The sequence below is a fragment of the Prunus avium genome, chromosome 8 (genome assembly GCF_965620075.1).
Source record: "Prunus avium chromosome 8, drPruAviu1.hap1.1, whole genome shotgun sequence".
NCBI classification, from domain to species: domain Eukaryota; kingdom Viridiplantae; phylum Streptophyta; class Magnoliopsida; order Rosales; family Rosaceae; genus Prunus; species Prunus avium.
Window position 1 is genome coordinate 39,128,873 of NC_142291.1, and position 12,951 is coordinate 39,141,823.

The 12,951-nt window shown below is 38.1% G+C and overlaps 3 protein-coding genes across 3 annotated transcripts; 1 reads left to right on the forward strand and 2 right to left on the reverse strand.

The window, feature by feature from the left end:
- Window positions 1-5,643: 5,643 nt before the first annotated feature.
- Window positions 5,644-7,936, reverse strand: ABP1 (endoplasmic reticulum auxin binding protein 1). The gene is made up of 5 exons (XM_021978372.2): window positions 7,793-7,936; window positions 7,174-7,280; window positions 6,667-6,870; window positions 6,242-6,309; window positions 5,644-5,992 (listed from the first exon to the last, which is right to left on the reverse strand). Exons 1-5 carry the CDS (start codon window positions 7,875-7,877, stop codon window positions 5,881-5,883), a joined length of 576 nt encoding a protein of 191 aa, XP_021834064.1. The 5' UTR covers window positions 7,878-7,936; the 3' UTR covers window positions 5,644-5,880.
- A 150-nt stretch (window positions 7,937-8,086) lies between these two features.
- Window positions 8,087-10,599, forward strand: BSM (Mitochondrial transcription termination factor family protein). Its single transcript, XM_021978380.2, has 2 exons — window positions 8,087-8,279; window positions 8,896-10,599. Exon 2 carries the CDS (start codon window positions 8,924-8,926, stop codon window positions 10,493-10,495), a length of 1,572 nt encoding a protein of 523 aa, XP_021834072.2. The 5' UTR covers window positions 8,087-8,279; window positions 8,896-8,923; the 3' UTR covers window positions 10,496-10,599.
- Window positions 10,600-10,853: 254 nt separating this feature from the next.
- On the reverse strand, window positions 10,854-12,653 carry RPH1 (resistance to phytophthora 1). Its single transcript, XM_021978381.2, has 4 exons — window positions 12,341-12,653; window positions 11,701-11,911; window positions 11,282-11,451; window positions 10,854-11,198 (listed from the first exon to the last, which is right to left on the reverse strand). The coding sequence occupies exons 1-4, from the start codon at window positions 12,587-12,589 to the stop codon at window positions 11,172-11,174; spliced, it is 657 nt and encodes a 218-aa protein (XP_021834073.1). The 5' UTR covers window positions 12,590-12,653; the 3' UTR covers window positions 10,854-11,171.
- Between the last annotated feature and the right edge of the window lie 298 nt (window positions 12,654-12,951).

Here is a 12,951-nt window from a genome sequence, read left to right on the forward strand (position 1 = left end):
TGAAAATTGTATTACTGCTTGTAAAAAAGGTTTTGGCTTGGAAATGTACATTGAATAGCTTGTGAGAATAATTGCTACATTAGAGATCCAGTAATATATCACGTCTCCACAATTCAAGCAAAAACAAGCTCTGATATTGTGACCAAAAGTACCAATTCAGCATATGCATCTGAAAACTTTAAAGTCTACAACCTTGTCCATTCTCTCAAAAGATAATGAGACTAGATACTCTACAATGCAATGTTTCTCAGATATCATAGCTTGTCCTTTGGCGGCGGTTCGACTTCAAGGCACTCTTCATTCCAGTAGTGGGGGAACTTTAATTTTGCTGCAGCGTGAGGCGCGAACCAGTCCTTGTATATGAACCAGAAACCAAGGAAAGAACTTAGAAGCATCATTCAAGCAAAATGAAAAGGTAAAAAATAAAACGTAGAAGTGTAATAAAATTGAACCACCTTAGCAATCCAAAAAAGAAGAAATAAATAACCTAGAATGAGAAAATGAAAGAATGTGTCTGCATATCGTGGTCCTCTTCTTGGATAATGAACATGAAGCAATTTCAAGAAGTATAGATAATAGTAAACATTGAAGATGAAAGAAGATAGATTGCATACACTTTAACTGGGGGACGCCTTTTCACTTGTATGCAGGCTTCAACATTGTCTTGCTTTATGTGTATCAGCTACCTGTGGAGTTTCCAGATATGTTAGCTGATTTTATTAGTCCGTTCAAGATTACTTTTCAGTCAGATTGGACTGAAGTTTGTTCGAGCTTATCTCTTTTACTTTTCTACATCATGGTACGTCTATCTTTTATGACATCTACAAAACCAGTGACTTCAGCATCTCTACAGTGTAGGTTCTGCAAGTTGATCATGTAAGAACCATGGAGATTTGGAATATTTTAGAACACAGTTTATGTAGCAGGATACTTGAAAACCAGTGAATATATTCGAATAATTTACAAGTATAGCCGCGGGGCTATACTCTCTGAATGTATTCGAAAATTTTGTAAGTATAGCCGCGCGGCTGTACTCTTAAAATATTATATTTAAAAGGTATAGCCGAGCGGCTATACACTTTGAATATATTCAAATATTTTAAAAGTACAGCGGCCCGGCTACAATTAGAAATCCAGTAATATATCACGTCTCCACTGCTCAAAGCAAAAACAAGCTCTGATATTGTGACCAAAAGTACCAATTCAGCATATGCATCTGGAAACTTTTGTCCATTCTCTCAAAAGATAATGAGACTGGATACTCTACAATGCAATGTTTCTTGGATATCGCCCTGTTCCGGTTGTGTTCGCTGCACAGTCCAGTTTCTTAAAAGGTTAGCTGCACTTCCCTGCGTTTCTTCTTCTTCTTCTTCTGTTTAGTATTTATGATCCTTGAACATTGTTGTTTAGTGGGTTTGTCGAATTTGCTATTTTATGAATCGTGTTTTTATATTTTTGGTTTTTGGATTTTGATAAAAGGTATTTTTGCAACTGAATAGCATTGTATTGGTGAATATCTCTCGAAAGCATGTTAATTTCTGTTAGATTATGACAATTTTTAACGTTAAATTGTCGAGTGTTCAAAAAATCCGCCTAGGCGGGAGTTAGGCGGCCTGGGCGGGTCGGGTCCTTTAAAATTTTTCTTTCCTGACTTTAACGCTGCCTCTCTCTCTCTCTCTCTCTCTCTCTCTCTCTCTCTCACGACAGACCACCACCACCACCAGGCCTCCACCCGCGATGACCACCACCAGGCCTCGATTAATACATAATAATTATAAATTAAAGAAAAGGCCTAGGAGCCCGCCTACTGCCTAGCGATTTTTAACATTGATTGTGGATTTCAATTCAGTGCTTTGGAACTCCGGTGATTAGTGGTTAGTGGAATGAAATTGTAAATGATTGGCCTCAAAAAATAAAAAAGCTACTGTAAAGATTTCAATCAGGCATGAAAGGTAAAGGCGCTTTTGTAGAAGCAATGAAGCTGTAACTAGAATGAAACCGTTTAGAAAAGCTTGAATCTTCTTACATTAAAGAGTGATCACCTGTTAATCGGGTAGTTGAGAGAACTGGCTAATCATCCATACCATAATCCATGGGAACTTACCATTTGGTGGGTGAAACGTAGCTGACGTGCTGCCATGTGCAGCAAGTGTGATTTTCAGATATCATAGCTTGTCCTTTGGCGGCGGTTCGACTTCAAGGCACTCTTCATCCCAGTAGTAGGGGAACTTTAATTTTGCTGCAGCGTGAGGCATGAACCAGTCCTCATATATGAACCAGAAACCAAGGAAAGAACTTAGATGCATCATTCAAGCAAAATGAAAAAGTAAAAAATAAAACATAGAAGTGTAATGAAATTGAACCACATTAGCAATCCAAAAAAGAAGATATAAATAACCTAGAATGAGAAAATGAAAGAATGTGTCTGCATATCGTGGTCCTCTTTTTGGATAATGAACATGAAGCAATTTCAAGAAGTATAGATAATAGTAAACATTGAAGATGAAAGAAGACAGATTGCAGTGTGGAGTTTATGTGTATCAGCTACCAGTGTGGAGTTTCCAGATATGTTACAATGGATAGCTGATTTTATTAGTCTGTTCAAGATAACATTTCAGTCAGATTGGACTGAAGTTTGTTCGAGCTTGTTGTGGTTTTTCTTTTACCTCTTCTTCCTTCTAATGCAGCTATCCTGTGTTACATGTGATCTAGAGGAAATGGATTCAATGATTTGAGTTGGTCTTATATGAAAGTGCAGTTGAAGTTCGGTTTTACAAATCAATTCCTCATCTCTCTCATGCCCAAGAGAGAAGAAACTCTTAATCCAATTGAAGGGTCTATTACAATATTTTAAAATTTATATTAAAATAGTATAGCCGCGCCGCTGTACTCTTCGAATATTTTAACTGTAGAGCCGCGCGGCTATACCACTCGAATATTTTAACAGTCTAGCTGCTCGGCTGTACTCTTAAAATATTATATTTCAAGGGTATTGCCGCACGGCTATACTCTTTTAAAGGGTATAGCCGCCTGGCTATACTCGTGGAATATTTTACAGTATAGCCGCCCGGCGGTACTGTGAATATATTATATTTTAAAGAGTATAGCCGGTCGGCTATACCCTTCGAATATATTCTGATATTATAAAAGTATAGCCGACCGGCTGTCTCTGGAAATATTATATTAAAATAGTATAGCCGTCCGGCTATACTCTTGAAATATATTCGAATATTTTGACAGTATAGCCGAATGGCTGTACGCTTAAAATATTATATTTTAAAGCATAGCCACGCGGCCGTAGGCTTTAAATATATACGATTTTGAAGTACAGCCAGTTTTCTTCTGTTTCTATTCAAATTGGGAGTTTCTGAGGAAATTCGAAGTCTTTTGGGAATGGGTTTCCGTGATTTTGATGTTAATCGAAAACCCATTGGTGGAATTTTGAATTTGAAGTGATTGGATTATTGTAGTAACAGGATTATTTCAAAATCCCATTTGGACCAGCTGGCCTAGTTTTTTTTTTTTTTTGTTGAAATAAGGGAAAACCCCAGAAAACAACTAAACCCCACACATGAGTCGAGGCCTAGCAAGACCAAGTAAGTCATCCATCAACAGATAGCTAACCTAGACAGGAGCCTCATCAAAGAAGCAAATTCCCAAGTCCAAATTATAACTCCAATTTGCCAAACAATCTGCAACACAATTCTTTTCCCTGTAAATGCGGACAAGGTGACAATTTCCAATATGTCTCATGAGATCACGACAACTATGCACCAAAGCAGCAAGAGGATGGCATTGCAATGAATAGATTTGTTGAACAAGCGAGACAACAACAGCAGCATCCATTTCAATAGCAAGGTTAGTGACACCTTTCTCAACAACAAGCTTTAGACCAAAATATAGGCCCCAAACCTCAGCCTCTAGGATATGACCTTGGCCCAAATTCCTAGCAAACTCGGCAATCCAGTCACTTGAGGAGTCACGGATAACACCTCCTGCTCCAATAATATTAGTGGCAGCCCTTCTAGAACCATCCACATTCAACTTAAGTTGACCAATTGTAGGAGGTTCCCAAGCCAAAAAAACAAGTACTCTATCAGGTTTCTTGCCAAAGCCATTAGCGGCTTTAACCCACTCAACAACCGCAGTAAAGATGGTTTTCCTAGGATTAATCCACTTCAATGTTAAAAATCTGCTTGTTACGCCAATTCCAGATATACCAACAACAACAAGTAATGGCAAAAATAATATTCCAACCAATACCATCAGGTCCTTTAACCTTAGAGAGCAAGTTGCCTAGGAACCAAGGTTTTAGCTCAGATAGGAAGAAGTGAGGAGAGGAATGTAAATTTACAATAGAATTCCATACCATCCTAGCCCTGGGACAGTCCCTAAGAATATGAATAATGGATTCAGTTTGCCAACCACACAGGAGACAAGAAGGATCAGAAGTTAGATTCCTCTTGGTTCTTTGCTCATTGGACAAGATTTTACCTTGATAAGCCAACCAAATGAATATATGAATTTTGGGAGGGATTTTCATTCTCCATAAGTCATTCCAAAAGGGATCAACATCTCCCAATTCTCTAAAAAAAATAGAGTATGCAGATGGATTGGGGTGCTGATTTCCTTGTTAGGTTTTCTTCAGTTATGTTTTTATAGTAATTTAGATAAGCTAAGCTTGTATATTGTCTCCATTGCATATATAGTCTCATACTGTCTCCATCATCATCAACCATAATGAGTATTGTTAGAATTATCATTTGATATGGTTATGGAGAAATTCTGGACGCAGAAAACTTACTTACAGATACTGACAATCCATGAGTGCTTAGTAACTGAGGTAAATGTGATAGCATGATTCTGCATTAGTTTTTCTTTTGTTTTCATTGTCAAAAATGGTAAGTGTGTGTTTATGGATAAGGATCAAAGAAACAGATTATGCAGTTATAGATACCATAAAAATATATTGAGTAGAAATTTTAACTACTGGTAGGGAGCTTTTTTTCGGAATTTTCAATGGAGAACACATGTAAGCCACTGTGATGGTAAAGAGACTCTCATTCTAATATAAAAAGTATGGTAAATTTCTCAATTTTCCCTTGCTATTCCCTCGTTTAAGTTTTTACTCTTTCAATTACTAGAGGCGCATCATTTTTTAAGAGAATGGTGTCATTTGTGTAAGTGCTGTAACATATATTACCGGCCTAATGGAATCATGAAAAAAGAAAGGAATAAGTTAAGAACTGATAATTACTCATGGTGTTGCAAATACTTGCCCTTTTCCAGGCTGAAGTTCGTGGTTTTCAACATGATGGTTTACATCTCCAAGCAAGAAGTCAGAAGTATGGAAACGTTTGTCTTCTTTATGTATATTGACTGTCAGAAGGATGCTTCTGATCATTATCCTACTTGAGCTTTCTTATCTTGCATTCTATTTGGCTGTTATGGGTGATTTTCGTCGTCATTTTTGCTTCCCTCAATCATTTTTAATTTGCATTGCTTTCATTGCATCCATCCGAGGTGGTCTTGTGATTATCCGTGATTTTGTTATTGGTTTTCACAATGTTGCAACCAGCATTGCATCTTGGAAGGGGTCAATTGCTCACAGTCCCTTCTTATCTAGACGAGGGAACATACTGCTTGTAAAAACGGTTTGGGCTTAGAAATGTACATTGAATAACCTGTGAGAATAATAGCTACAATTTGAAATCCAGAAATATATCACGTCACCCCTGCTTACCCAAAAACAAGCTCTGATATTGTGACCAAAAGTACCAATTCTGCATATGCATCTGAAAACTTTAAAGTCTACAAACTTTTCCGTTCTCTCAAAAGATAATGAGACTATATACTCCACAATGCAATGTTTCTCAAATATCATAGCTCATCCTTTGGCGGCGGTTCGACTTCAAGGCACTCTTCATCCCAGTAGTAGGGGAACTTTAATTTTGCTGCAGTGTGAGGCACAAACCAGTCCTCATATATGAACCTGAAACCAAGGAAAGAACTTAGAAGCATCATTCAAGCAAAATGAAAAAAGTAAAAAATAAAACATAGAAGTGTAATAAATTGAACCATCCTTAGCAATCCAAAAAAGAAGAATTAAATAACCTAGAATGAGAAAATGAAAGAATGCGTCTGCATATCATGGTCCTCTTTTTGGATAATGAACATGAAGCAATTTCAAGAAGTATAGATAATAGTAAACATTGAAGATGAAAGAAGATAAATTGCATACACTTTAACTGGGGGACGAGATATGACAACAAGCACTTGCAGATCCTCATGCTCATTTGTATTCCGGACCTGCAAAGCAATGAGGATTGTAAATAAGTATAAGACCAGGTAAAAGTTGTGAATTGCCCATCAGAGAATAATAACTATCTGGTAACATAACAACTCGCAAGTTTCTGATTCAATTCAATGAGCCCTACTACAAGAAGCAATGTGATAATAACAAATAATGACCAACTCTGCTTAACTGTAAATAAGTCTTTGACCTAAACCCAGGATTTGGTCTCAGACGTACTACAGGGTTAACTATCTATACAACCCTATAAGAATTATGAATAAGCAAAAAAGTTACATAAACTGAATCATCACGAACGCTGATGAAATTATCTAGGGCATAAAACACACTAAGTGCAGAATGCTTTGTTTTACCTGGTGAGCATCATTAACAGGTATGTGAAATGTGCTATTTGCAAAGACAGAGAATTCTTGTGGTTTTCCAGGGGACTTCTCGTGTGAGTTTGGTGCAAGGTAGAGAGTTCCACTCCCCTTTAGGACAACAAAAACTTCTTCACAAGAATGCCTGTGTATTGGTGTGCCTGATCCTGGAGAAAATGTTTGCAGCCAAACCTCAACCTGTGAACCCAATAAATTGCATCAAACATGATGTCCCCCAAAATATTTCTGGAATCTATAACTTGTTATTGCAAAGTAAATTTGTAATGCCCAAGGCATGGTGAAGGACGAAAAGCTCTACAAACATAGTCAAATAAAAAAGATTGCCCATTTACTTCTCAAAGTATCAACACCATGAGTAATTATCAGACAACTTTCAGTGAAGTTTGTTTTAAGGTCAAGGTTATCATGCAAATGGTATGGTCTTTCAAGCCCCCAAGATCAAAGGAACAGTGAATTCTCTAATGAATGTGCACTTCATACCTCGTTCAACCCATGCAAGAGTGAACCAGCAACAGTTGTGTGTGCCAAACCTCCCCTTCCATAGTTATTCTGTGGAAGGGCACTGATATTTCTTACTTCAGGTAACCCTGAATCCAACATATACAATAGTAAGAGAACAGTTAATTAGCTTAATTTATATCATCAATAAGCAAGTTCACAATCTGAAGGTCATAAGAGAGTGGCGAATTCCATGGAAGTTTACAATCTGAAGGTTATAAGAAAGCGGCGAATTCCATGGAACTTGGACCAAACAATCAAAACCTCCTCCGAGCCACCAGGGAAATTTCACAAAGGGGGCAAGCTCAAATTCCCACCAAAGAACCAAAATAAGAAGTTCAAGAAGAAACTAAACAAAACCAAACACCATCAGAGAATTATAAATTAAACGCAATAAGAAAAAAACTATCAACAATCGTATCGAGCCACCAAAATAGACATAAATTAAAAAACCAGTAGGATTTCAGTCATAAAACACTGTAAATCAAGAAATGCCCACTTGAAGCACAAACTATGTAAAGCATACTGAACCAGCTGTGAAACTTGTCATTTCTGGGCATACCCACAACCTTAATCCATAAAAGATTAAGCAAGAGCTTACCTTTGACTGAGCACTTGGAAGCTTCAGATATCGCACAGAAGAATAGCAAGCCCAAGAAGAAGATAGTAAGAGAAGGCCCTGCCATTTTCTCGTTAGTTCTACAACTTCTACATTCCGTGCGTTTAAGTAATTTTATTTTCTAAAGTTCTGTTTTTTCTTTGTTTATAATTCTAAAATTGCGTTGCATAAGTTTAATAGCGCTACAGGCCTAAAAGCACTTCCAGGCCCAAAAGCACTTCCAGGCCCATGAGAGCAAGGGTTGGATCATGGTCATGTGGGATAAGGCACGCAAGGCCAGTTCCCTCTTTCTTCACTCTGCAACAGCTCTTTGCAGCCTTCCAAAAGGTTTAGGCTTTAGCAGGAGGAGGAGATGAGTATTTGCTTAACTGCAGCTTGAGTGAGCTGAAAGCCACTGTTGAGTCAATCTCAGCTACACTCTGGATAAGCTGCTAGCACAATACTCAACCTGAGCCAACTCCTCGGACAGGTCAGCTTCTTCTTCTTCCTTCTCTAGAACTGCGTACAAGTTAAGACCTTTTCACTGAAGAACATGTAGATAAATAAGAAGATGATAAATTTATGGATTTTTTATGACTGGGCTTCTAATTCTTCAGTCTTGGGTGATTATTTTTTTCTTCAGATTTCCGGAGTGTGATGTCTTCGTATTTTTTTACGTTTCTTTGTGTTTCCCCTCTTCTGGGTTTTCTCAGTTAACCAACCAAGATAACCAAAATGGTTTCTCAAATTTAACAAAGACGTAAATAGAACACAATTTTTCTTTGGTACCTAAGATATTGGGCTAGATTTTGTAGAAATTTGTCTTCTAAATGTAATTAAGCCTCATTTGTTTGATGAAAAAGAATAACTTGAAGTTGGAAAAAGCTTTTCTGAGTTGGTGAAGTTGATTATAGAATATGCCTTCGTATTTTATTTTCCAAGTTTATTTTCATTATAACAATTGAGTCGGTTATTCAACAAGTATGAAAATAACAAAGATTCTGCAGATGGGGGTTAGCTTTATGTATGAGCGAAATATCAGGTTTTTTTTTGGTGCATTAGCTTTATGTATTTTAATTATGTATTTTTTTTCTTTCTCTTGTTAGGCTCATTGATAGTTTTAAATCTGGAACTATGAAGATCAGAAGTTATGCTGGTATTACCAAACCCAGCTTTTTGCTTGTGCATCCAGAGTTACCAGCACTTACATCTCGTAATCCCCAATTTACTTCTATATTCACGCTCCGAATCCCTTGTAACCGTGAGAAGTTGATTGGGATGATTACAAGGTCTCAGTATTCCGTTGCTGATAGAAGGTCGGCAACTAGATATGGGGATTCATCTGTGTCAAATAAAAACACCAATCGCCTGGGTCGGAGACAAGGAGGTTCTTCATCATTATATAGTCGTCCTAGTCTATTAGATATGAAGAATGATAGGATGGAAAATCGTGCGCGAGTTTATGAGTTCTTGCGAGGGATTGGTATTGTCCCTGATGAGCTTGATGGGTTGGAGCTTCCTGTTACAGTTGAAGTTATGAGGGAACGTGTGGATTTTCTTCACAAGCTGGGGCTTACAATTGAAGACCTTAACAACTATCCACTTGTTCTAGGCTGCAGTGTGAAGAAAAACATGATTCCTGTACTTGATTATCTTGGAAAATTGGGTGTTAGGAAATCCACTTTCACAGAGTTCTTGAGAAGATATCCACAAGTCCTGCATGCTAGTGTTGTTATTGACCTTTCACCAGTGGTCAAGTATCTTCAAGGAATGGATATCAAACCTGATGATATTCCCCGGGTTCTTGAAAGATATCCAGAAGTCATGGGATTCAAGCTTGAGGGGACCATGAGCACTTCAGTGGCTTATTTAGTCGGAATTGGGGTTGCAAGAAGAGAGATTGGAGGGGTGTTAACTAGATACCCGGAGATTTTAGGGATGCGTGTAGGTAGGGTGATCAAGCCTTTTGTTGAGTATCTTGAAGATTTGGGTATTCCAAGATTAGGCGTGGCTAGACTGATAGAGAAGCGGCCCCACATACTTGGATTTGGATTGGAGGAGAGGGTGAAACCAAATGTTCAATCTCTTTTGGAGTTTTGTGTTCGAAAAGAATCACTTGCTTCTGTAGTGGCACAATATCCTGAGATAATAGGAATTGATCTAAAGCCTAAGCTTCTCAGTCAACAAAGTTCACTCAAGTCAGTAATTGATTTGAGTCCTGAGGAGTTTGGCAGAGTTGTGGAGAAGATGCCTCAGGTTGTTAGCCTCAGTGATAGACCTATGATGAAGCATGTAGATTTCCTTAAGAATTGTGGATTCTCCTTGGAACAAGCGAGGAAGATGGTCGCAGGGTGCCCTCAATTGCTTGCCTTGAATCTTGACATCATGAAACTTAGCTTCGAATTCTTTCAAACAGAGATGCAAAGGCCTTTGGATGACTTGGTTGATTTCCCGGCATTCTTTACTTATGGTCTGGAATCTACTATAAAACCAAGACATAAGATGGTTTCGAAGAAGGGGTTGAAATGCTCCCTTGGATGGCTTCTTAATTGCTCTGATGAAAAGTTTGCACAACGGATGGACTATGACACTATCGAAATGGAGGAGATGGAGTTGTCGCCATCATTTGATATGAATACACTCACAGAACCCAAGAACGACGATTCGGGTTCAGACTATGATGACAGTGATGATGATTATGTATAGAATGGTCACTCAATTCCAGGGAATCACCTTCAAAAGTTTGGCTTTTCAATTTGGGGTTTCCTGTCATTTTTATGGATGTTATATTATGAAAGTAAATTTCTTTATTTGAAGCATTTTCACACACTTCCACCTTTTGGCTAAACACACCAATTTCAGTACTTGTTTCTGAGAACAGATAGTAATAACTATGACAAGATTGCAATTAGACACCCATGAGGAAGCGAGTAAATATTCTAATCTTCTGGGTTCCAGAACCACAATTTCATGCAGCTGCCATTCTCTGGTCCCAACCGCATAGCAAACAAAATAGAAGGGATAAAGGAGATGTATGAATAGCAGTGTAGATGGCATTGTCATGTGACAGAAAAAAGGGGAAAAGATTCAGGATTTCTATGTACAAATTTATCATTGCATTGCTCTGTTCGACTATATTTTCAAATGTTAATATCCATCCTATATAAACAAGAGGGCTTGAACACGAATGCATCCGTTCATCTCGACATGTTCCAAAAATTGATGATGGCTTTGGCTCCTGCAGGCTGCAGGTGAGGCAAGCACCATTTTGTCCTGTAAATGTACAAGCTCTCCTCGTACTTTGGGGCCATCAGCATTGAGAAATTTCATATAATATCATGTGCCTATCATTTGATTTGAAGAAATGAAGCAATTTGGATTCCTAGTTTTTTCTTTGTAGCCAACCAAGCTGTAGAAACAGAACATATGCTTAGAAGAAAAAATGTCACAATTATTAAAGGGAATGCCTAATTCATATATCTGTTTACATACCTTCCATGCATACATGGCGAAGAAGGCTACGGTGTCAGCGGACCAAACAACTGCAAAGGACTTCCAAAAGAATGGGATTGTCACATTAAGTAAAGGGACGAGAAGAAAGAGATAGTTTAGAGCTTCTTTCTCATTTTTTGAGCAGTCTCGTGCACGCAGTGAAGGAATCGCTGCAAAAATTAGAAAGTTGGATTCTTTGTCAGAATCCAATTCTGCAGTATGAAAAATAATCATCATGTATGCATTGCTCTGTGGTCATTTGTAAACCATGAAAATGAAACAGCTGCTTATTTCACTTCAATGTGAAAAGTTTCCCTATATGGTTCTTCTTATATTGACAGATAAGTTATGGTATATCTCCAAAATACCAAAAGTATAGGAGAAAAATTTGCAGTTAAGTTTAGTGGGGAATAACTTACTAAACATCCAAATGGACCACATGCCCATCAATCTCCATATGTCTGGTTCATTTGACGGGAATATGAGATTAAAAGACAGAACTCCACCAAGCAGCATGGAGGCATAGGCTTGAACCTCAAAAACAGTGTACAGAGTACTGCCAGGCACAGCAGGGTTTTTGGAAGCTGTGGAAGCCCTTGGTGCAAAGGTTGCAGCAGTCTTCTGAACAACCTGTTGGGCAAAATGGAAGCATAACCTTGAGAGAAAATTGATAACACAATAACTTTCAATCTGAAAACCAGTCTATCATTACATAGGGGATATGCAAAACAAAAAGGAACCCAGGTACTAAGACTCTAAAACTGTAAGTAAAATATATAAACTAGCTGGGACCTATTTCTATCATGTTCTAGCTAGTACTGAAGCTAAAAAAGTATGCCTTCCCAAATCTGCTTCTTTGCAACATAACCAATCTGTTCTTACTACCCAATTTCAGAATCCACAAGAACATTTACAAATCCACCTAAAATTGTACAAAAATGCAGCCACACACATAGAAGAAGAAGAAAGGGCAGTTTCTTGGAGCTGGCATTCATGAAATAATTCTAATAAATTATAATTCAGGGTACCCCAGTAGAATCAAAAGAAAAAAAAACCAACCTTTTTGAGGTCCTTGTCAAGTGGAGAAGCAGGGGAGACCTTGCCTGTTTCCTTTGGATCAGCTTCTAGCTCTTGTTTTGGCTCCTCCACTGCCTGTGCCTGTGTATCTAACTCATTGGTATTGGCATTAGCATATAGTTTGAAGAAGACTCTGCTGGGAAATGGAGATATGTTTCTCGGGTTTGAAACAGTAAAAGGAAATCTTGAAATTTGGTGATTGCAGAGAGAAGTTGAAGTTAAGGTGTTCATGTTTAAACACTCTACTGATAAGATCACTGCCAACTCAACAAGAAGGAGATGCAAAGAAAACAGAGGGAGATAAGAAACTTAAGGCAGGGAACAGAGCTCAAAGGCAGAGATTTGGGCCTCACTTTATAACACCAAAAACAGCCCAAAATATTGACTGTGGGTCCAATCTCTGGCCCAATTATAAAGACCATACATGGGGCCCACCAGTTGAAGCCCAAAAAGAAACGAACACTATTGGTTTAATCTTTACTTGAGTCTCGAAAACCAATCACCGTAGTCCGTCAGATTGAGTCTCGAGTCTCGAGGCTAAAACCGGAAAAGTGAAAAAATTTCCCGATGTTCTAATTTCCTATTGGTCGGGA